Source organism: Amblyomma mixtum, chromosome 2 (assembly GCF_055824585.1).
Source record: "Amblyomma mixtum isolate Tamu chromosome 2, ASM5582458v1, whole genome shotgun sequence".
Taxonomy (NCBI): Eukaryota; Metazoa; Arthropoda; class Arachnida; order Ixodida; family Ixodidae; genus Amblyomma; species Amblyomma mixtum.
Genome location: NC_143013.1, coordinates 42,084,083 through 42,108,187, shown reverse-complemented (window position 1 = coordinate 42,108,187; position 24,105 = coordinate 42,084,083). Strand labels below are relative to the sequence as shown.

Below are 24,105 nucleotides of genomic sequence, written 5' to 3'. Positions count from 1 at the left end.
ATCACAGCGGCGGCAGCAACGCCAGCCAACTAGCGTTACGTTACAGACATTAAGGTCGCGCTCCGATTTGCAGACTGCGCGTACTTTGGTTCGATGCATGGCAGACTTTTACAGCGTTCCACAGAGACCGTTTCATGCACGTTGCTTGTAATGCCCGTCAGCAGTATTACTAAATTTGATGCAAACCCTTCCCAAAGGGCTCAGTGGTTATGGTGATCGGCTGCTGACCTGGAAGATTCGGGTTCGATCCCGGCCGCGGCGGTGGCATCTCTATGGGAGCGAAATGCTACAGCCCCGTGTAGTGTGCGATGTCAGATCATGTTAAACAACTCCAAGTGTTCTAAATTATCAGGAGCCCTCCACTACGGCGTCCCTCATAGAGTCGCTTTGAAACATTAAAACCCATAAACAATAAGCCAAACTTTTCCAAAGGCTGCACCCGAACTAGCCAGCAAATATCCGTACAGAATCCGCGACCAATAAGCCAGAATGCTGAGTGCAGAAAATTTTGGGAGGTCAATAAAAAAGCACAGGAAGCGCGCGCCTTCAGTACCACGGAATTGTAAACTTTAAAGCACGAAACTAGCAAATTTATGCCACGTGAGTGCCGCGGAGAAAGAAATCAAGCAGAGAAGGTGAGCTCGTATCAGTCAATAAAACCCTATACAGGCGTAAGTATTCACCTAGCCAGACTAAATGCCCCGTTACGGCATCCTTTCGTCGGCAAGTGAAGACAATGCACATTTTGCACCAAGAACGACTTGGCAGACTAGTTTTGTCGACACGTAACCAATAACTTTCAGACCATGTAGCACAGTACACCATGGCAGAAAACGCTTAGCTAGCACTCCAGTAACGCCAATAATCATTAGTAGTTATCCAACGAAGATCTGACTATTCTGCGAGGTAGTCACGCCATTTAGTTTTGATACCCTTAGTGCTATTTTGAAGTTCTAAGAAAAGTTAACGAGTTAACGTTTATTTCCACCTGCGAACTCTAGCTATAGGTGCACCCTCTTACAAAGACTACAGCGGACACGATATATACCAAAAACAACCAAGTCAAGCGAGCCTCCCAAACGCGCGACGCACGAAGTTAACTAAAACAATGTCCCACCGTTGCAGAGGAGCCCCCAGCAATAGCTGAAATCATCGCCTCGACAAAGGTCAACGTCGGCGAGAAGGCGACCGCCGCGTGTCTACTGAAGCGGGGCTCCGAGCCGCTGACGTTTCAATGGCTGAAGAACAACGTGGACGCTTCCCTGCTGCCCGACGCGAGGGTGAAGCGCTTCGAAGACTACCTGGTGCTGGTCATAGACCCGGCCAGCGCGGAGTCCTCGGGAAACTACACGTGCGCAGCGATCAACGCTCTCGGAAGCGACACACGCACCACGCACATCGAAGTGTCAGGTTAGTGCGTATGCCAAAACATGCTCTTTCTTATCTCATCATCATCAGCCTGATTACGCCCGCTGCAGTACAAAGGCCTCTCCCATATCTCTCCAGTTAACCCTGTCCTGTGCCAGCTGCGGCCACCCTATCCCCGCAAACTTCTTAATCTCATCCGCCCACCTAACTTTCTGCCGCCCCCTGCAACGCTTGCATTCTCTTGGAATCCACTCCGTTACACTTAAGGACCGGCGGTTATCTTGACTTCGCATTTCATGTCCTGCCTAAGCCCATTTCTTCCTCTCGATTTCCACTGGGATGTCATTAACTCGCGTTGGAGCCGTGACCCACTCTGCCCTCTTCCGTTACACCTATCATTTTTCTTTCCTTAGCTCGCTGAGTTGTCCTTAAGCTGAACCCTCTTCGTTAGCCTCCACGTTTCTACCACATATGTGAGTATCGGTAAGAGACAGCTGTCCTATACTTTTCTCTTGAGGGATATTGGTAAACTGCCATTCATGATCTGAGAGAACCTGCCAAATGCGCTCTACCGCAGTAGAGCAATCTTATTCTTCTAGTTATTTCGCTCTGATTATTCCGATCTGCGGTCACTACGTGCCCTGAGTAGACGTATTCCCTTACCATATCCAGCAGCTCGCTACCAGTTGTAAACTGCTGTTCCCTTCCGAGAGCGGTTACAGAAATTCACGGTCATTGTAAGCTTGAATCACAACGCAATCAGCACTTGAAAAATGACTGTGAGACTACAACATTTCAACTCATATGATGAATAACTCTTATGACGGTAAATTTCATGTTTTGTACTCGTATGCTATACTGTCAGCACAATGTGCCTAGTGAGTAGTAGTGACTTGTTTATTCCTTGCATGCGATTTTGATACTGTGATCATTTCCCTGATGCTCACGCGCGAAACGTGCAAGACAGTTTAGAACACAACAGCAGCAAACAAGATTGTATTAGCAAAACTGCCGACAAATACATCTTGAGCACATCGTACAGGGAACTCATGTGGCCACAGCCTATTATAACAAGGACGGTTCAGAGACTGTCAGACGATGAAGCATCTACAGACGCTGAGTGTAGAGATTTTTTCGGCTTTAAACGTACTTTTTTTTTCTCCCTGTGCTCATCGCAGTTCCACCAGAGTGGAAGAAAGTGCCCGGCGATACCGAAGTGCGCCAGGGGCACAGCAGAAGCTTCCAGTGCATCGCGTTTGGTTCGCCCAAGCCGAACATAACATGGTCCAAAAGGGCAGGTACTACAATCATCATTTTCTTCACGTAGCTCGTTTTCCTAACGGACCCTGCTTCAGCAAGGAGAACCGGAACTGCTACTTTTAAGCTCAAAAACAGAGACTAACCTGTCACACTACCTTCCAAGTTATTCAGCTCAGCAATCAACAACTCCGAACGAGAATATATCACAACGCTGCAGCAAAGAAGATTAAGCAAAGGTATAAACTCTGCCCTGGAAATTTCGAACGTGTGTGTTATCTGATACAGGAATCCAGTGACATCAGCGACTAGTATGATGCCACTTTTGGTGTTTGGAAGCAGTTTATCTTGCGATTCAGACGCCGAAGGGTCGCAGATTTTTCCGTGCGGCAGCTAAACCTGACCAATCGCGCTCCGCAGCGAGTATGACCACAGTTGGTCATTATATAAAGAGCTGCAGCGCAGGACAATGGTACCCGATGCAAATTAGCAGCCAAGCCCATCAATAAGGATCTGAATCGAAAACAGCGATAGCTGTCGTGTTCGCTGCATCACTGCCTGCCACCATAACGAAATGCGCCGCCCGCAGCATTATGGGCACAGCTGTGACGTTGAGCAGGAAACTGAAGGAAGCTGCACCAAGACCTGACACACGGTGACCCCCCTCTTCGCGTGCAGGTGAACACGATGGCTGGGCAGCACTTGGGCAAGACTCTCGGATGTCATTCCAAGCGTCGACCATGACCATCCCAGACGTACAGCCTTCGGACGCTGGCATGTACTCCTGCGTCGCCAGCAATGGCGTCGGCCCGGGAATCATGGCCACTTTCCGACTCAGCATCACCGGTATGGCGCATACCCCGTGGTCGGTGTAGCAAACAATACATCGAACACTAAGTAAACTTTAGCACTGCATCACGTCATGGTGGAGCACAACTGATCCTGTCATAGCGATCCTCACGTCAGTATCTGCGAATACGAGTGGGACTGACGAATAGGCTCGTCTGTGAAACATGTCATTGCTGTTTCTGGTCACGCCTATAGGGTTGCGCAGCAGCCATGAATGTGTTGCACAGATCTCTTGCGTTTAATTCACTGTTGCGACCAGCTCAGCAGAAGCATTCAGAAATTTGCGTTGTGAAATCGCTAACGTTTCATAAACTATCACTACCTACGCATACCTGCCTACGCTACCTGCATGCACTGTTATGAGCATCTCGCATTGTGCTCTACGCACGTTTCTGCAATTCTCCCAGTACGCACTACTGTGCCGGGTATGATTAAGGTGTTTACGCCGACAGCCACAAAGCATGTGGTCAAAGCGCTCTACAGCAACACGAACATATATACAGACTTGACAGCTTGAAAGCACGCTTTAACGTCACCTGAAACACATCTCACCTGCGCGACACATGCGAGTGTACAACTATGGTACCTAACCGTACGCTGTAATACCCCCGCATACACTGTAACGCAACGCCTTACCAGAGCGCTTGGAGCGGCCGCACCCCAATAAGACCTCATGTGAAGGTGCCCCTAAGAGAACAGGCTCTTACCAACGCACGAAAAGCGCGCCAGATTACCCGAGATGGACACCTGAATACTCGCGTTTAAAACGACGGTAAACAGCTGTTGACATAACAAGATTTCGTGTCCAGCACACTTGCCTTACAAAGTGTGAATATTTCTTCGACGGGCAACCAGCGTGAAAGCGCCCATTGCTGGCAACTTCACCGCATCCGCGAACCCAGGGCACGCCGTACGTCAAAGACTGTTATCATTTTCTCTCGATATGTGGCGCCTGCTGTACTGCTCAAGGAAGCCCCTGCACCGCTGACGACTTACGGTGTGTCAGAAAATGTGTGTTGCGTGCACTTGCATACATGTTTCACAGCACAGCGCGCGCTACGCCGGTAAATACTCCTTAACCTGCCCTGCTAAGCCAAGATAAGCATTTCGAACAAGCATGCTGGTGAACGCGCGAGCTCCGCGGGCGACGGGCGACAGAGTCGTGTTTCTGGTTACAACGATTCTTCATTTCACCATCTCCGGCTGCAACGGCCAAGTCCTGTCGAAAGGTGAGCCTGCTTCCCCGCACAACACGCCTGTTTTTGCATGTGGATGCAGGGCCGCTTTCTGCCTGGTTTGAGTAGCTCTAGTTTCCGAAAAAAACTGACTCAACAACGTCGAAGTGCAGTGTTTAAGCGCAACTTTAATGCGTCCCTGCCTGCTTTCTCAACCTTAAATACAGGTCGACATTTCTGGACGGAACATAAAAACAGCAGATGCAAGGCACTGAGGAAAGGTGTGAAATTGCAACTCAGTCGTGTTCTGGCTGATCTGCAGGCGCTGCGTGACTACCTTGCCTTAGATCTCTTGCGTCCGGAACTTTTGCGTGAGCAACACGGAAGTCCCTCCTGGGTGAACTCCACCTCCAATGTCCACAGAAATTCTCCGCACCCAATTCACAATCCGTGCGAGAAGCAAACACTGTCAGCCGAAGCTGACAGTGTTTGCTTCTTTACATCACTGCGCGGTTAGAAAGCATGTGATTCAATAGCAGTCACTAAAAGCGTTAATCATGAATACGAACAAAATAATCACGAGCGCTGCCACCTAGTATACCCCAAAACGTCATTCGAGGATACCCTTTCGCTTTTGTGCATTGTTTTGCCTGACCAACATAATGATTACTAAATTTTCCCGTTTGTTTCAGAGGCACCCGTTGTGACCCCGTTCAGTTTCCCGACTGATCTGTCCGAAGGCGCGTCCGCGCAAGTTCTTTGCGCGATCTCGAAAGGGGCACTCCCGGTGTACTTCACATGGCTCAAGGACGGGAATACCGTCAGCGGCGACAACGTGAAGGTGACCACGTCCGAGAGATTCTCGGTGCTCCAGGTCTTGTCCGTGTCAGCTGCTGACGTGGGGAACTACACCTGCTTCGCAAAGAACCTGCAGGGCAGCGACAGCTACTCAGTCAAGCTAGACGTAAGAGGTGGGTTTCGACACAAAAAGTTTGAATATTATGCTCAGCGCAAATGCACGACGAAGACATATATTAGTGTGGGCAGAAAAAAAAGAAAGAAAAATAATGTTGCCCAGCCCGCACCGCCTAAGGGCACGACGAAGACAGACAGAAACGAAGAGCAAGTCATGTGCCCGTTCAGTCTGATTCATTTCAATTAAGCAAATTTATGATTCCGCCTTTCGTCGCGCGCCATCCGACGAAGGTTAACAAGATAAACCAACGTTGTTTATTTGCCATCCGAAGGTTATCAGTCATCAAGTTCGCTTGCTTTCAAACAGAAATCACATGCGTACAATCCTCCAAAATCGCTCGTACACGCAAGGTTCCTTAAAGTTATTCACCCGAAAGAAAAGAGAATTTAGTCTTCGCAAGATAGGAGCGAATCAAGTTACCGCGGTCATAAAGCTGTCTGTGGAAACGAAGTACATCCAAGAGTGTGGAACTAGGTCGCAGGTTTAAAAGCAGGCTTGGGGGGGATAGAAAACAACGAGAACGAAGTATTAAAGATGTGGACCGCGAACTGCAGTATTTCACTTCCACAGTGTCAATGCATAGCTTCTTATGACTCATGAACAGCACCCTTAAATGTGGTCGGTCTCAAGTTGTAAAAAACGAACACGCAAAATGGGCAAGTTACTCCTCACCTAACCCCTTCACCTAAGGGCCGAACACACCCGAGTTTTTTTATTCAGTCCGCTGCTACCTTATTTGCTCTTTTCGAATAATTTATGCAGCTACGCCACTGGGTGTGCAATCCACTTAAGGATACCTAAAAAACACTAGACTGCGTGACAGTGCAGCGACTCTGTTTCTCACGCTGCCGACGCCTATTTGACCATGCGCGTGTTCCAGCATCAAAAAAGGACAAATCTCCCTTTTACAGCGCCCCCGCGGTGGTTGCGGGTGCCCTCCGACGTGTCAGCCTTGCTGGGAAGCGAGGCCAAGCTGTCCTGCCCCGTGGCCGGACACCCGGCTCCCAGAGTGACCTGGAGCAAGCTGACAGGTACACGCACAGAAGGAACAAGCCTGCCTTTCGAGCCGGCTATCACGAAATCAACGTGGCAGCTCATTCATTTTCTCGCTGCGGGAAGTAGCAAAGATCCCATTGCTGTTTGTCCCGCATTAGTCATTACAAAAACCAAACTGTCGGCATCATTTTTTTTTTCAGTCTCGCTAGTGTGCAGGCTGTCCACTCGAGAATAATAAACAGTGGAAGTGAAAGAACGCAATGGGAATAAAAGGGGTTAGACTTAGGAAACACGAAAAGCTGATTTCGAGATAGAGTAATTTATTCATGCGTTGCAACTAGCACCATTGCGTGCGTGCATCCTGTAAGAACTCCCAGTAATCTTTGGAAAAGATTTCACCGGTCAGAACAATAAGTTCGTCTAGGAGGAGCTCCTGTGTCGCTGCCCAATCCGTCTCCTGTACCCCTGCCGCACGCGCACCTCTCATCCTCACAGAGTTAGTGCTCGTGGAATTCAACGCAGACTGGCTGCTGTCACACGCCCACATTCGAGCATGATCGATCCTGCTTGACTCGATCATGATTCCTCAATAACGGTTGAGGTTTTCAAGCACAATCGAAAGCGGACGTTGACACTCTCGCCCTTATGGCGCTACAAAAACAAAACAAGAGCAAGGTAACAAAACAAGAAAAATTTTGAACGCACAAATTGATTAAAATGAATGATAAACATGTTTAGTGCGCTATGCCTTGTTATGCAACGGAGTATTTGTAAATAATCTCAACACCACGGTCCGCTACCGGTGCAAACAAATATGGCGTCTTCATTCTGGTCGGCTCACGCTGCGTCTTCTATCGCACAACTGACAATGTCAGTGAAGAAAAGAACGATAAATGAATCGCAAACATCGCAGGCACGCAAGCTGTGTGCAACTTCTATTCTCATCGCCTGCTGGCAGGACCGGCTAGATGTCCTGCGCCGCCAGAAACGGAATGCCTTGGTACCAGTACGGAGAAATCGCAGAAGCACTGCGCATGCTGGTCTTGGCTCCACTGTGTTGCAGGACATCAGCATGCTAAGAATGTCGGCGGAACATCTGGCGCCGCCCATCGCATATGAGAGCAACTTCTCAGTGAGCTTTAAAATGGCACGGGAAATATTCGATGGCGCTTGAAAACCTCAATGCAGATCGAGTTCAATTAAGATCGAAAGTGCCCGTGTGACAGATATCACCAATCTCCGCGCTTATTTACGGGAATCGAGCCTCAAAAATCTGAACAAAAAGAGAGTCGCTAGCACACAAGAATGCTCTCTAAACTGGAAAAAACGCTGAACATGAAAGAAGAAAACGTCTCGCCACCGCACAACTGACAAAGGTGCAAATGAAAAGTGAATGCTACATTAATGAAAGCATGAATTATATATTCGAGGAAAAACCTAGTTTTTTCTTCCTCCAAATAACCAGAACTCAATACTGTGCCCTGTGCGACGTTCCGAGTACTCGTCTAGTAACGCGCATATGGCCCTTATATTTACCGTGCTTTTTGTACCTCGACAAGCAGCACATTGATAAGGTCTGTTCTTGCCGCACACGAAGAGTCACGATCATTCTCGACAGCACACTTTCTTTATTCCAGACTACCTTCCTTCAGTTCCCTCTAACGCCATATTCGCGCCCGTTTTGCTCAAAACGGAGTCTCCAACCACTAAATAGGGCTAGAAAAGCAATTTCGGTGCGACATCCATGATTTCTCTGCGGCAACTTTCCGAAACGAGAAGTCTTAGCGACCCCCCATTTCCTTTTCTCTTTCTCTTGAGCGAAGATTTATTCCGTCAGTGGAGGCTTCGAAGCACCGATAGCGATCAGGCGGGCAATATCGCGCCCCGACAAACTCCACTGACCCTAAACTGCGTTCCAGCACGAATGCACGAAAACCGGACGCACTAAACAAGCGACCATGATAGGCCTTTAGACACACGCGCGGATTCCCCGCGTCTGCGCTCAGTCGGCCTCGCTCCTTATCGCTCACACGCGGACTGACTCCCTCTCCGATTGCAGATGGGAATCGGGCCCGGCTGGAAGCGAGCCAGTCGCTGACGCTCGATCCGACCGGCGTCCTCGTGCTGCACAGCGTGCGGCCCCGAGACGCCGGTGTTTACCTGTGCGAGGCCGACAACGGCGTCGGCGAAGCCATCGCCAACCGAGTCAGGCTCACGCTCAACGGTAAGGTGGTGACGGATCGCTGCCCCGAGCAGCGGGAAGCGATTCCGAGACGCTCATTATTGCGGAAGGACGACAATAAACGAGCACCTTGCTCTGCCTCTGTGTTGCCGTGCTCCTTCTTTTCCGCCCCGTTCGCGCAAACGCCGACCTTCTAACTGCTCGCCCAGCAGTCTCGGCAGAACGTCTCTAGAGCACAGCGCGCAGACGTTGCTTCGACGAAGGAAAAACGCCGACAGCTTATGCGGAACTGACAAGCGCCCGGCGACTATTTGATTTGCGTCGGCGCCTTTGGCGGGTGATCATCGGAATGTTGCAAGTTCCACTTAGTCGCACATCTTTCTAGTACAACAGCACATACGTTCGTAATTCTGGCACAACAGCATCTACATCAGTGCACATCTTTTGAGACATGTGTACTGCGCAGCTGACGAATGTTTTACTACCCTATAGTGCGCTGCCGTTCCACTCGTAAATTTGTGGACAAAATAGTACGCGTATATTTCTTCTGTACAAACTACGTCCGTACTGAAATTTCGGCCCACCCTCAGAACAATACGCAATTTCGACCCACCCTCAAACATTTCCTTGTCATTAAAAAAAAAACGATGATGACGGTGTTTCTAAACTGTTACGCTGTGCAAGCATTGAAGAGCACCTTCTGGCCGCTACTTCGCCCGGGCAAGGGCGGCTATCCAACAACCCCCTCTCCATTTCTTTGAGGCGAAGATGAGAGGATAATGGCAGCAGCAAAATGAAACGCTGCCATGATGTCGCTGAACGCAACCACAAAGGCTATTCGCTCTTTTCCTCCTAGCCATACTTTTGGACTAAACAATGAAGATAAGCCACTTCGTTTTTCTCTCGCGAACCCGGACGCAGTGCCGGCCAGGTTCGAGGAGAAATCGGCGGTGGTGACCACCCGGCGGACCGAGGTGACCCGGATGAAGTGCCAGGCCACGGGGGACCAGCCGCTCTCCATCGCCTGGTCCAAGGGCAGCGTCAAGTTGGACAAGAGGACCAGCGCTCGGTAGCCTCACCTTTCCTGCTTTCACCGTTCCAAAGCACGCGAAGCGTCGAAGCGTGCACGGAACCACAGCAGCAAGTGCGATTCTTTATCTAGCAACCCAGCACCAGTTGGAACAGACACTATTGCAACGTGCTCTCACCTTTAATAACTCCTTGAAATAGTAGAACCGAACACTACAAGCTCTTTGTCACCATTAATGCCATATCAAGGCGTTAGAAACGGGTTCTTTAAAATAACTGCAGGCTCTATCATCTACAAAACGAAGGTAGAGGGGGAAAAAGCTCTTCCTGTTACTTATCCCTGCATTTTTTTCTATCGGTGGCCGTTGTTTCCTCAGTGTACCAATTCACCTCTACGTAGTCCTTCACAGGCCGCGAAGGCGTCTATACCCGCGGACAGCTTTCTGTGCGAAAGCTAGACAGGAAAAGGAAGGAGACGGGCATTTGTCCCCGTGCCAAGCGGAGTGGGTTACCTCAGCCTAGCGACCCCGCATCGTTTTTCCAACTTCACCCTTCCACACCCCCTGTCCCAACGACGAATCATCCGCTCCCCACGGCACTGTGATAAAAGCCCGTCTCCTTTCCTCCAATGCCTAGTCCATACTGCAGTGCCACAGAAAGTTGACCGCGAGTATAATGATTTTGTAAACAAAGTACTCATGACGAGAGCGCAATGCGGTAAGTCGGTTTTTGACCCTCAACAACTAGCGATTCCACTAAAGCAGTAATCAGATTTGCGTCGGCTTCTATGCTCTGCCGGGCACAACTGGGAGCTGTCATATCATCTAGAGGAGTCCCGCCTATCTCTCTCTTGCCCTCAAGCACCGTCATCTCAGATCCACAATGATCAAAACGCATGCGGATATCTCTCATAACACCGCGAGTTCATTTGCGAGCGTGTATGTACGTGTTCTTCCTTTGATGGCCAACAGGACTCAAGCAAACTTCGGCCATCTCGCCGCGCTTGTCCGCGCAGGTACGAGGTGTTCGAAACCCTGATCCCGGACGGGCTGCTCTCCGAGCTGGTGATCCGCGACACGGACCGCAGCGACGGCGCACTCTACACCTGCCACACGCAGAACAAGTACGGCAAGGACGACAGGAAGGTCAAGCTCATCGTGCAAGGTGCCCCTCTCTTCGCGCAAACGTGCGCCCTCCAGTACAGCGCGCATGCAAACACATTACACCGAACAGCGTGCAGTACATGCCTCCATCAAGCCCCGTCAGTACTGTAAACGGGAGGGTAAACGAAGGCGACAGCTGCATCTTCCAGCCTCCAAGTGACGGAGGCCGCTCTCTTCCTTGTGTCACAGCATTAGCCATTTATGCCACGGTTACTTCTTTTTTTCTTTCGTAAATCTGCAGATACACGAGCGAAACACCGGGTGCAAACACTGCAGAAAACCATTCTATCCCGCCGATCTCGTTTGTGATTTGTGACAGATTATCGAACTTTTCCGCCGCTCTACTCACGATAGCTCATATAAAAGCACATGTATCCTGTCGAGGCTATCTTCAGACCAGCCGCGGTGGCTCAGCGGCGTTCGGCTTCTGATTGCAAGGTCGCGGTTTCGACCCCGGCAGAGGCGGTTGTGTTTTCATGGACGCGAAGTACAAAATCGCCCGTTTGCTGTGCGATGACAGCGCGAGTTCATGTCCAACATTCTGGGACGAAAATTTTGAATGTTGAAAAATTTCAAGGTACTGCTATGGAAATACATTGAAGGTAATGGTCCATTCTACCAATGTGTAGCAAAATCTTTCGTTTAAAGCGCTTCCATCGCTCTTGTCAAGCAGTCAAGCAGTTAAGCAGTCAAGACTGGCATATAAACCCAAATAAGGAGCGCATCTGACGATATCATAACTGTTAATAGCAAAAAATGCATCTGTCAACGGGAGATCTGCGAATGTAATGATTGCTAGAGTGAAATCTTACAATATAGGAAAAATTGCGCTCGTAAATTGCTTCCCGTTAAAAAGTTATTTTGTCCAGAATTGTTGCGTATGAAAGAACCCCAGAAGGTCTCTGCATAATCCGTAGCCCTCCACTACGGCTTGCTTCCCTCATAGAGCCTATGTACCGCTTCGAGACGTTAAACCCCATTAGTCCATCATCTTTCTTCTTCGTCTACTACTTCTTCTTTTTCAACTTCCTTTCCTCCCAAGGTCGCCTCGATAACATGGTTAGCCGTATGCTCCTACATGCGCGCACATGTATTTAACCTGTGCTATACATAGCCATGTACTCGAGTATGTATATAGATACCTTTGGTGCCCTTTATCATTATCAAGATCAGCTTGAAGCTGATCGTTATCCGGGCCAGCTCTGCACTGCGGACGCAGAAACTATGATGCCAAAATCTGTCTTGTAAGCCCTACAATGCATTTATGCATCAGAAATGCGACCAGCTCAGCAGACCTCATCTAGGTCCAGGCCGCCTGTTCCTCCACTTTTCGACGCAGTAAGCGATCGCGTTAAGCACCGGTACCGATACTGCAAAAACGAAAAACGGCATGCCACGGTTAAGCGGCAACACCAGGAAAGCCCCGCAACAAACGGATGAGCGTTAAACGTGTAGCGCAACGGGCAACAGGTTGCCCAAGATCGGTGCATTTCGCCCTTGGCAGCAGTTCAGAGCAACCACCCACGCGCTTCCGATTCCCACCTGACTTATACATAAAACCGCTCTTGCTCAACGTACTCGTCTGGCGGCGCCGCCACAGTGCAGCTATCGTCGGATACAAATCAAGAACACAGCCGCAAATGGCCCGCAAACCTCCAGCCAATGGCGTCGACCGAATGATATGATATCGCGGTTAGTCACCTTGCATCTGCTATAGCACAGCAACGCAGGGGGGTGGCAGGCGTAAGGAAATTAACCACGGGTCGACCAGACTGATCGCGATGTCATAACAATCGGGCGGAGCGATCAGCTGGACGGCATCCTTCGAAGGGTATCTGCCGCTCTTTGAGCTGAATCCGTTTGTAACAAAAACCTTTTAAAACCGAAGTCATACCGCTAATTTCGCTGGGACTAAAACGCGCAGCTTTTACTTAAGGCTTACAGAAATATCACAGCAGCGAACTGCTCAACATTTTCCTCGAAAATTTTATGCGATCACATCTTCAAAAAAATTGGTAAGCAGCGTGCTGTAATACTGACCACAAGGTATGACAAAAACCACACCTTGTAGCGACGGCTGACAACTTTAGCACACTTCTCAGTTGTATGAGAAAAAGTTGTATTCTAATCAATCTTACAAAACATTCTTAGGCAGTCCACAGATAATCACAGACAGCGTAACGACAGCCTACCCACAGCCTACAGACTGTCAACTGAGGGGTGCGCATCAGTTCTCAGCATTCAAACGATTAACAGCACAATATATCTTGCTCTTGGGTTCCTATCACCTTACTCATCACCACTGAGCATGCATTCACGAACAATTTATGCCAGCCCTGACGCACGACAAGCGAGGCAACGTCTCATTTTGGCCCTTTTATCCCCCAGAGGTGCCGGGTCCGCCACAAGACGTGCGCCTCAAGGACGTCTGGAGCCGGTCGGCCAGCGTGTCGTGGTCCCCGTCGTACAGCGGCAACAGCCCAATCTCAAAGTACATCGTCCAGTACTGGAGGGACCACGGTATGTGTTCAGACGGGGCATATGCCAGGCGATATGTTTATTTAGGTGCGGCTAATGCTTTGCTGATTACGGGTAAGCCTGCTGAGTGAAACTAGATCGCCGTCACTGTAAGCCAGTAGCGCGAATTGCCCATATAAAGCAGTTGCGCTTGGCCTGATTCGCACTGACTTGACGAGAACGGACGGATTTGCGTCACGTTCTGACGAGGACAAATGCAGGGAGATCAGAAATGCATTTGGGACCCAAAACTATCGAATCTCGTTCCAGGCAACAGCACCGCTCTTATGGCCGGTCCCACGCGTGGTCACATGGGCAAGTAACTAAAGCGAGTATGACACTGTCCACCTGCAAGCAACGATTATTGTATTGTGCCCGTAGTCTCAAAAACAGTATTTCGACAACTTCCCAAAAAAACCTGCGAGTTTGACTAAGGTCGTTTACGCATGCCGCTATGAAAAAAAGTGACCAATCTCTAGTTTTTCCAGAAACAAATTTTCTGTCGATTTGTTCATGAAAAACGAATGGTGACAACAACTCGCAGTACGTCAGTGCGAAAGAAGTGCGCACGGAAAGTGCTCGACAAAAGTACGGGCCCCGTACGAAACACACCGCTGATATAACTTCTGACGCTGGTTACCCTTTGAGCCGCACGCAATGCCCTTTTCGGGAAAAGTTCCTCAGGGCCCCCGCGCCCTACACATATGGCGGACAGCAACACCCATTGTTGCCAGAAGAACCGCTGATGCCCTCACGTGCGCCACTGGTTCAACATAAACAGCAAACCCGGCTGCCGCCGTTAATCTCCCTTCACGTGCAGGCGCGCGCACACAAGAGAGACTCTTCGTCGCCTTTGCCTCCGCCGCCCCACATGCGCCCAAAGATAGGCCGTTCTTCTCCGTCGTTTATTTCTTCCCGAAGGAGCGCGGCCGCCCAGGACGTATCGTCCTTATCAAACACGATGGCTCAGACGGAAAGATAAAAGACATTTAGATTGCTCCTCCAACTGGGCAGCAGCGACAAAGTTCCCCACTTTCGTTCTTCTTCGCACTTGTGCACAGCGCGGAAGCATAGAGTAAAAACAAACAGGACCATCAGAGAGAACAAAATATAGTCAGGCAAAGAACCCCCCCCCCCCCCCCCCCCCCCGAGCACTCTCCATGAGGGGCAACAGGCCGCGGTCTTTGTCGGCCGTGCCCCTCGACAGCGCAGTCGGAAATAATCGCGGGCCCGCTCTCGTCGCCTCCTTTAGGCCTGTTATAAACCGAGACAGTCAGTGACCCCGCGCTTCCTTCCTACCGAGTTCCGGCGACGACTTCTGATACGCCAAGAATTATGACGGCCTCCATTTGGGATGACAATCCCCCGCGGGGTGACGAATTTCAGCCACTAAGTACCTCCGCCCGTCACAGCGGACGTCAGCAGCCGCTGCACCTGTCTGCCGGCATAAGTGTTTTCATTCTGGACTAAAGATGAATGCCAGGAACTAAAATGTCTTCAAGGAGAACAGCCCCCAAAAGGTGACCTAAGCAGCAGCTTTAAATGTCTTTGTAAGGCTTGTTACGTCAACACCTGTCTGTCTGTCGTACCGAGGCCAGCGAACCCCAGCACTTCCATCTATCTATTTTTAAACACGTTATGCTGGAAGTCTTGCCAACACCAACTTCGTCTGCGCGCCTGAACGAAAGGAACCATTAAAGGGATACTGAGGCGGTTTTCGAATCAGCTAATTTTTTAGGGTTTCGAAGTAGTGTCATTGCTGATCACGTCTGTGAAATTATTTTTTAGATTTTGGCTAAAACAATGGCGCAGTCACCAATTAAAAACGCGATGTTCAAATCTCCCGCGCCCCGCGCGAGCATAGGAGAGGGGAACAGCGGAGAGGGAAACCTCGTCCATGGCGGCCAACGTGACGTCACGTTGAGGAGCCGGGGATACTTCGGCGCACCCGAGCGAGCTTTCAGCGCGCGTTGTTTCTCGTGCTGCGTGCGTTGTGACGTACAAAGCGTGTCAACCGACCTTGAGAATCAGAATCAACACGAGGTAGTACTCTGCGTTCGTGTCCATGAACAAATACGGCCGAGACTGTGTCGTCTTCCACTGTTTTTAGCAAGATCAAAAGCTCGCAGCGCAAGCGCTCGCTGCTGTGACGAAGAATTCAAGCTGACCAAAGCAAGCCTACTCTGCTCGAACCACTTTCGTAAGAGCGGCTACATGCAGATCTTGTCCCTAACGTGACCTCTGGCGATTTCTGTCGAAAAGGTGCGGCTGAACCATGACACAGTTCTTTCGATTTTCTCCCGCATGAGAGGCGTGTCAGCATTCCGAAGAAGCGCCTCTTTTAAAAGTAGAAACAGGCTCACTTAGCCCCTGAAGAAACCTTATAGAGGCTCAAGCATGTGTCGCTCTCCTCAGCTTAGGTGCGGCCAGACCACCTGAGACGTGCTCAGCAAGGCTCGGTTAGTGATTTTATACTCGGTTCGACGTGTCCAAGCAAGCAAGCAAGCAGAGTAAAGCATAAGAAAGCAAAGCAAGCAAGCATCGAAGCTCTTCATATGCGGCATCTCGTTTAATCGTAGCTAAGCAATTAAAATGAAAGCGTTCGACGTTGATTTCGGATGCGAATTTATGAGAGAAATGAATGCCAACCGAGTTTTTGCAAAAAAAACACCGCAACCTTACTCGGTTTCTTCATCAAGTTGTGGCAGCGGGCGAGTTGCAGCTAGCTTGGCTTTTAAACACGCATATAGTTGGCAACTACTTCACTGAACCTAAAGTGCAAATCTAGGAAGGGCGAACGTTTCCGAGGCAGCGATTAATATTTTATGGCATCTGCTGAACGCGCCACGAGTGAAGCAGCAGCCTTGTGCGCGTATTTGGCTTGGTTTCCAGCGCACAATGATTGCGTCACTATCTTGTGGTCACATGCCTCGCAGTGCTTGGCCACTGCGCTTCGCTAATTTTGACACTAACTTTGTTCTCCTTCATCGTTTCCTTGAAATACTTTCTTGCCCCAACCTGCAACGCCGGGTAGTGAGAACAGGATTTTTTGTACACAGTGCTTTGGGCATTTTCTTTAGGATGACGCTCTTCCGGGTGAGCCAGGAGGCGTCCGGTGGTGGTAATTGACTTGAGTATTGTTCGCACCCCTTCCTTTCCGAGAATACGAGCCGAGGTTGTGCTGGCACCTTTTACGCATGGTCGGCATCGCGTCTTTGATGCTGGCGTATGCTTGTGCTAGGCGTAGAATTTTTTGCTTGTGTCTTTTTTGGTTTCAGGCGATACGTGGAATGAGCAAACTGTAGTATCCTTTTCTTCGGAGGTCAGTAAAAAAAAATAGTCGCCGTATTCGCTTTTACAACGCCACGGAAAGCGGCGATCTGCACTCAACGCAGCGCCGGATCCGCATCGGCAGCTTCTCCAGTCCTCAAAGTGGCGTCACGACCTCTCTTGACCAATCACGGGCGGCGGCGCGCCGCGCGGCGTGCCCCGCGGCACAGGCCGCATATTTCGGCTAAAAAAGGCAATTCGCGCTTGGTTTTGCCTTATTTGGATGCGATATTCCAGTATACAGCATGAAAAACTATAGGATGCCGCTGCCAGCCCGATTTTCAAAAAAGTGCTTCAGTCTCCCTTTAACAACTGAGCAGCAAAATCCTGTTTGTCGAAAACCTGGCACCTGACAACGCACCACGCCTCACGACGCGAAAGAAGGGTGAAAATAAAGCGGACATAGCAGAAAGACAGGTATACGACACGATGCGCTACTTCCAACCATTTTTTTTTTATTGAGCAGAACGGGCTACGTTACGATACGATACGAAGATAAAGATATGAAAATAACAACGCAGAACAGCGCAAGCTATACAAGGACACGAAAGTAGACGAGACACACAGCGCTTTGTGTGTCTCGTCTACTTTCTTGTCCCTGTGTAGCTTGCGCTGTTCTGCCTTGTGATGAACCAACTAGCCCGCGATGTGTTACACGAAAATAAAATGCGCGACGATGAACCGTAACGTCACCAGCACAGCCTGGGCGTACTACACAGGAAGGCCACGTTCTTGCAGGACAGGGACAGTGAAGGTGTGCTAACACAGGCTTCACCAAATCATTCAACCGGTCTGTCTCAATGAATTCATGTGTAAGCCGTTCTTAATTCCTGGCCACAACAACTCATTTGTCGAAAAGTGGCGTGCACCAGCATGTCATAGAGTGAACGGGCAGGGAGCCGTCATGTACAGTCCGCTGTGCTAGCGAAGACTCTCACTGTTCAAGAGACGACCTATCTGTCCTTGTCTCGCGTGGACTTGGTCTTCTTGTCTCACAACGCCCAGCTCGTGCTGATGATGATGGATCCTAACCAGCCCGTCAAGCCACCCGTCCACCATGCCTCCATTCTTTCAAACGTTTTGACCAGAGCGTTCCCCCAGTTAACTCCCCGCTGTGTCCGTGACCATGGTCCCGTCGGCCTTTCCCGCTGGTGCAGGCACGGCGCACAGGCTTCAGGAGCTGGAGGTGATCGGCTCGACGACGTGGACCATGGTCCGCGATCTGCTCCCGGGCACCGCCTACGTGCTCAACCTGGTCGCCGAGAACGTCATCGGTCGCGGAGAGCCCTCGCGAACGGTCGTCTTCCACACCGGGGAAGAAGGTGCAACTGCCGAGCATGCACGCTCTTTACTACAGCACGAGCTTGATCCGTCCAAAGACGCTTGTCTCTCCTAACGGCTCAGCTGGACGCCACGATGAAAATAATCTGCATTGTGCATGCCTACTAAGACGAACTAGTGGATGTGACGAAGCGCTCCGACATCTACCACTAAAAACAACAATGTTCGGCCCATTTCGAATCAAGCAACGCGCAGCGTTGAGACGGCTGTTGTAGCTGCGTGCAAACCGAATCTCCGGAGCAATATATCGTGAACACGCTTTAAATTATTCACGTAATTCTCAACCTTTCAAGATGTCATCATATTCGTCTACTTCTAGAACGGGGTAGAGAATATCGTTTTTTTTTTCTTTCTCTCAGAGCCAGAAGCCGCACCTGTCGACATCCTGGTGGAGATGAAGGGTCCCTCAACCGTTTACATATCGTGGAAGGTAAACCAGTCACTCTGTTCATTCTGGACGTCATGTGGACGTCACTCTCCGCGCACGGAACACGCCAACCAGATTAGGTGCCGTTTTCCAACACGAGCAATATGTGTACTCCAACACGTTGCGGATGCGTTAGCCCATCTGGCACGGTTCATCAACGTTTCGTGGTAGCAACGATGGAGAGGTAATGGCGCGAGCCAGTGTCACAGATTAAAGGAAGGACATGAATTAGGAACACTGTTCATCAGGAGCGAGGCAACTACACGGAGTGGAAATGTGACGCTGTGCTTTCAAATTTTCTCGGGAGGTATATAACGTGCGGGCCAAGCGCACGTTATATACCTCCCGAGAAAATTTGAAAGCACAGCGTCACATTTCCACTCCGTGTAATATGGCGAAAAAAAAACGAAAGTAATGGCAGCGTTCTCAGCAAGCTGCGCTGATTTCGCATCACATTAAACACCAGCTAGTTCCCTCATTCTGACAAAGATGTTCGTATAAGATGTTCTGTTGACTTCTCGATTTGTGCGCAGGCACCGCCCCGCGAGCACTGGAACGGCCACCTGCTGGGTTACTACATCGGTTACCGGCCTCGGGACTCGGAGTCTCCCTTCTCGTACCGCCGCGTCGAGGCGTCGCCCAACAATGCCAGCCACGAGTACCTGCTCGGGGGCCTGCAGCGGGGAACCGAGTACGGACTCGTGCTCAGGGCCTACAACAGCGCCGGATCGGGGCCCGCCTCGCAGGAGAAGACCGTGCGCACCATGGACGGAGGTGAGGCGGCGTCCGACAACGCCACGCCTCCGGCCTTGCTCGCACAAGATTATGCACTCTATAAAACTGATAAGCAAAGATGGGCAAACCGGATTGGTTGGTTTTTGGGGTGTAAAGTCCCAAAGCGACTAAGGCTATGAGAGACGCCGTAGTGGAGGGCTCCGGAAATTTCGACCACCTGGGGTTCTTTAACGTGCACTGACATCGCACAGTACACAGGCCTCTAGAATTTCTCCTCCAAAGAAATTCAACCACCGCGGCCGGGATCGAACCCGCGTCTTTCGGGTCAGCAGCCGAGCACCATAACCACTGAGCTACCGCGGCGGCCGGTCCCGAAAGGACCAACCCCTAAAATATGTTTAGTTATTTCTAGCTCAGAGTGCAGACTCTAGAAACCGAAATGAAAATAGGGCCCATTCAAATAACGGCAGACACCCAACAAGGAAGGAGTTGCCCTCTCAAATTGTTTAGAATCACGTGGTGTGAGTAGCAAGGTTCCACAGGTTAAACTGCACTGCGTAACGCAAAATATACCCGCGTTGAACCGCAGTATCACAATCGGCTCCAGCACTGGACTACCTCCCTCTCGTGTCTACAGCGCAACAGACGGGACACAACAACAAGGGAGGCGCAACACAACACAGCCATGTGTTGAGTCTGTCGCGCTTTAGCCATGGATTATTCGGTCCAGCTCGTCTCACACGTTGTCCTGCCTAACGTGTTCGAGAAGGCCTGCCACGTACTACAGCCACCATCATACAACACCTTGAAAAGATGGACACGGTGTACGAACGCGTAGCGAACGCGAAGCGATAGCAAAAGTGATGTGGAGCGGATGGCGCTGCGTGGTTCCTATGCTTGGGTTCCTTACGTGGAGCTAAGGGTACAAACCAAATTCATGATGATGACGATAGGTTTTAATGGCGCAAGCTCAGCCACAAGGTTAGATGATCGTCAGAGATCCTGCAAAATAAATTCCTTCTCGCGGCGAACATGTAGCAGGTGTTCTTCGCGGTAATTTTTTTCTTCGCCGCTGTTTCTGTGGCGTCTGTAGGCCCGGAAACAGGAGACACAGAAGCGACAATCGCGAGGTGAAACAAACGTCGACGTTCGTAATTATCTCGTAACAATGCGAACACGCACGCAAGCAGAGGTGCAGTTGTAAGAAATGGCAAGCATGACCCACGGAAAAGTTAAAAAATTACCGACGATTACGTTACTTCCTAATGCGAAATTTGAGCGCAGCAAAAAGCTGTTTCACCTTTTTGATAGATTGAGGCAAAGAAATCGAGCAACACATGTATGCGCTATCACAGAGTTTTTTTTATTTTTCACACGTATTCCTTTAACAAAGATTCCAGTAACAGTTCTTGACAGTCATGAATGAAGCTTTGTGGTCGGAGAAATAGACTGATATATGTTCGACTTGGTACACCAATGCTTGATTCTCAAAGACGAGATGTATACAAGTGCCTCGCGAGGTTGTCGCAGCCGTGGGACGCGTTACGAGCGAGAGGAACGGGATGTTCTCCCGCATAAGTGTTAGGAAATTGCTGTTTGTCTTTATGTCAACATTAAAGTCCCCCACTACTAACATCGGTGTGGATCGATGGACGGTTAATGCGAGTTGCAGGAAGTGCACGACGTCTTTCGTGAGTGCGGTAGGGGCGAAGTAGGCAGCTACTACCAGCAAGCCGTTGGGCAACTTTGCGGCGCACAGTTCGCCAAGTTCATGTGACGTGCCAAACATTTCGACTGGTATTGCAGAGAGACCTGTGCGCAAGTAGATAGCGACTCCCGCCGCTCTGTTGTGGTCTCTGCGAGCACCACAGCAGTATAGGAAATCTATGATTTCGAGAGGCTCTTCGGGATCCATCCAGGTTTCAGCAAAGCAAAGTACAGAGGAATGGCGCAGAATGTCATCGTGGTGTACGTCCTTGGCATGTGCGGCAAGGGAGCGTACGTTAAGAATGTGGTTGTGAATGATGAATCAAGTGCTGCCAGCGAATGACGCGTCCATTGGCTGTCTGCGTGTGTTACTGATGTGTGGTTAACATGTTAAGCTTCGCCTGTAAGAGTGGAACGCGACAGCGTCTTGCAACGCTGCCAGGGAGTCCACAGAACGCCATCGGCAATTCGGCTGTACGCCTTGCTGGACGGTAAATTTATTTTTTGAGGAAAGGAAATGTATCTCTCTCGCATATCTGGGTGGACACCTGCACCTCGCCGTAAGGGGAAGGGGGAAGATGGGAGTGAACGAAGACGCTGTATTAGCTAGACGCGCCTTTGTTCATTCCAAACCATTCAGCTGGCATTACGGAGTGGCTAGCGTGCTCGTATCGCACTCCGGATACCCTGGTTCGATTCCCCAACTCGACCAATTTCGTTCTCGGTTTTATAGATTTATGCGGTCTAACTAGAAAGGTTAATTAGGCTATTTCATATTTACATTATTGCATTTCTATCCATCGTGTTCTGTCATTAACCTGTCAATTGTTGGAACTCTCTAGGATGTTCGACACAACGTATATGAAACGAGCAACGTCTTACTGAGTGGGGAAGTGCGTGGTGGTGGTGGGAACGCGGCTTCGTACTTATCTGTTTTTTTTTTCAGCAGCGTCTCCTTCCGCGGACGCTGTTGTCGCTGCGGCGCGCGTCTTTCTTTTCTTTTCTTCTGACCTCTTCATTCTCCTCTATATTAATTAGGCTAATTGATTAATTAAGCAATTAACTAAACTCAGTCCAACTTAGTTGCAGCATCACTATACGATCCCTTTGATTGGTTGCATGGTTACTAGCCAAAGTACAATTGGCCCCATTTGAAATTCGCGCACTGTGACGTCACGAGCATTTCGACCAATTGAAAAGCATGACATTGGGGGCGGAGCTGGTTACGAGGCCGACGCCGACGCCGACGACGACGCGAAACCCAGGAACGGACGCCAAAGAGCTGCGCTCTAAAAAGACACGTAGTAACGAATGTTTGTATAAAAGGAACAAGACTCATCCAAACCGAGCCAACATATATAAAAAACCAATGCTCGATGTACACTAAGCGCTGACGTCTATGAAATAATTGGACGACAACACAGCTGCCTTAATGAACGCGTACGTACCCCTAGGAACTTTTTCTGAGATCTCCATTCGAGGGTTCTGACAATGCTGATTTCTTGTGCCCAGTCCAGGTGCAGAGTGTCATCTTTTGCGTGTTATCTTTCGAAGCTCAATGCACAGCATACCTTACAGAGGTTCGTCAGGGTGTCTTGTCTTGCATCCCAATGGCTTATGCTCGTGATAGGAAATTAAAAAACAACAGTAGGATTTAAACGTAGTTAAACCGAGCAGACGTGCGAAAGCGTGTGTTTAGCCTGATTGGCTCACGGTTCTGCTTTGCCGGGTCGTCGGCACGTCTGGCGACGATATTGGATTCGGGTTAAGCTCTGATCGAGGTTAAGCTGATCTGATCTGTTCGCGCCACAGGTGGATGTTGACGAAGACGACGATGTGCAATGCACAGCACGAGAGTGTGTTGCAGTTTAACACGACGCGTGATCGGCTGCGGCGATAGCGTAATGCTCTCATGCAGTGGCCTGCGAAGCTGATCTGTTGGCGCCGCCGCGGGTTCGAATCCCAGTCGTGGCAATATTTTATTTATTCAAGGTCAAGGCTTCAGCGATGGCCCGGCTTTAGCAGCTTTGGTCGTGAAGTAGAGCTTCCGCTCTAAACCAAACAATGGCCGGTTTTCTAAAACGGAGAGTGAGGACAACGCACTCACTGGCATGGTACAGTCTTTGTCAAAAGTTTAGAGCCCAGGGGGTTTGCTTCTAAGCCTCGCAGTGGGACTCCTGTAACATTTGTGGTAGACCTACCCATTGCAGGACGCAGGACCAGAAATATTCCTACCTTTAGCAAATTTGGAGCGCTGGCGATGCATTACGAACCAGAGAGTGTGCTTCAGAAGCAAACCCCCGGGCTCCAAACTTTTGACAAAGACTGTACATATCGTTCACGCAGCACGACTAACGGAATGGGTTGTGACCATTTTGACAGTGCAGTCAATGAAGGGGAAAAAAATAAGGGCGCTTGACGAGGAGCGCATTTGCTTCGCGACAGGCAACGGCGGGATACATCGGTACGAAACACCGCGCCCAGACAACGCACGCAACGCTGAACTCTGAAAACCTGCAAATACATAGACATACTCCAACACACGCCCTATACACACGATGTTTTCCAAAGGCAGCTCGAGTTCGGCTAGATATGTGCCTCGCTTCTTTCTTTCAGTGAAGTTAGTTCAGACATCCTCTCTTGCTTTTATCACTTTATTTTGTGCTATCAACGACCTCCGCTATACTTCAGCGCGAGCGACAGCTTCGGCGCCTCGCACTCAATCCAGGTGCAAGCAAAGCTGGCGCCCGGCAACATGTGCAACTCGATGTGCAGCTACGCACTGTGTGCCTGCCGTTCTCTTACGTCTCTCTCTTTTTTTTTTGCGCGCGCGAGGTCTAGCAATAATCGGAGGCACTGCAGCTGTTGGGATATCATCGCACGTCGCCAGCCGCTCTAACGCACCGTGCAGCCTGTCACCGCGCTGTCCTGCACCTGAATCATTCATTTTACGAAGCCAGAATCTGAAGCCATGGTGTTACACAGCGACAGGTTACAAGCGGCTAGGAATAGTCAATACGTAAAGGTCGCTTTGCGGGTAAGTGGAGAGAAAT

At 50.0% G+C, this 24,105-nt stretch overlaps 1 protein-coding gene and 1 long non-coding RNA gene across 8 annotated transcripts in view; one reads left to right on the top strand and one right to left on the bottom strand.

Moving 5' to 3' along the window:
• LOC149359119 (uncharacterized) overlaps window positions 1-24,105 on the bottom strand; it is a 205,042-nt gene that overhangs the window by 116,796 nt on the left and 64,141 nt on the right. The window lies entirely within an intron of this gene.
• Window positions 1-24,105, top strand: part of LOC149359120 (cell adhesion molecule Dscam1-like) — a 40,178-nt gene that overhangs the window by 9,034 nt on the left and 7,039 nt on the right. For 3 of the 6 annotated variants that reach the window (XM_089571343.1, XM_089571344.1, XM_089571347.1), the window contains 6 exons: window positions 9,725-9,872; window positions 10,848-10,996; window positions 13,384-13,515; window positions 18,000-18,164; window positions 18,543-18,613; window positions 19,144-19,384. In XM_089571343.1, the coding sequence (XP_089427469.1) occupies window positions 9,725-9,872; window positions 10,848-10,996; window positions 13,384-13,515; window positions 18,000-18,164; window positions 18,543-18,613; window positions 19,144-19,384 (906 nt within the window). Of the gene's footprint in view, window positions 1-1,125; window positions 1,411-2,546; window positions 2,667-3,303; window positions 3,472-3,540; window positions 4,704-5,341; window positions 5,621-6,536; window positions 6,657-8,680; window positions 8,846-9,724; window positions 9,873-10,847; window positions 10,997-13,383; window positions 13,516-17,999; window positions 18,165-18,542; window positions 18,614-19,143; window positions 19,385-24,105 lie in introns of those variants that run through there. The other 3 variants (XM_089571348.1, XM_089571345.1, XM_089571346.1) reach the window with 3 other exon arrangements.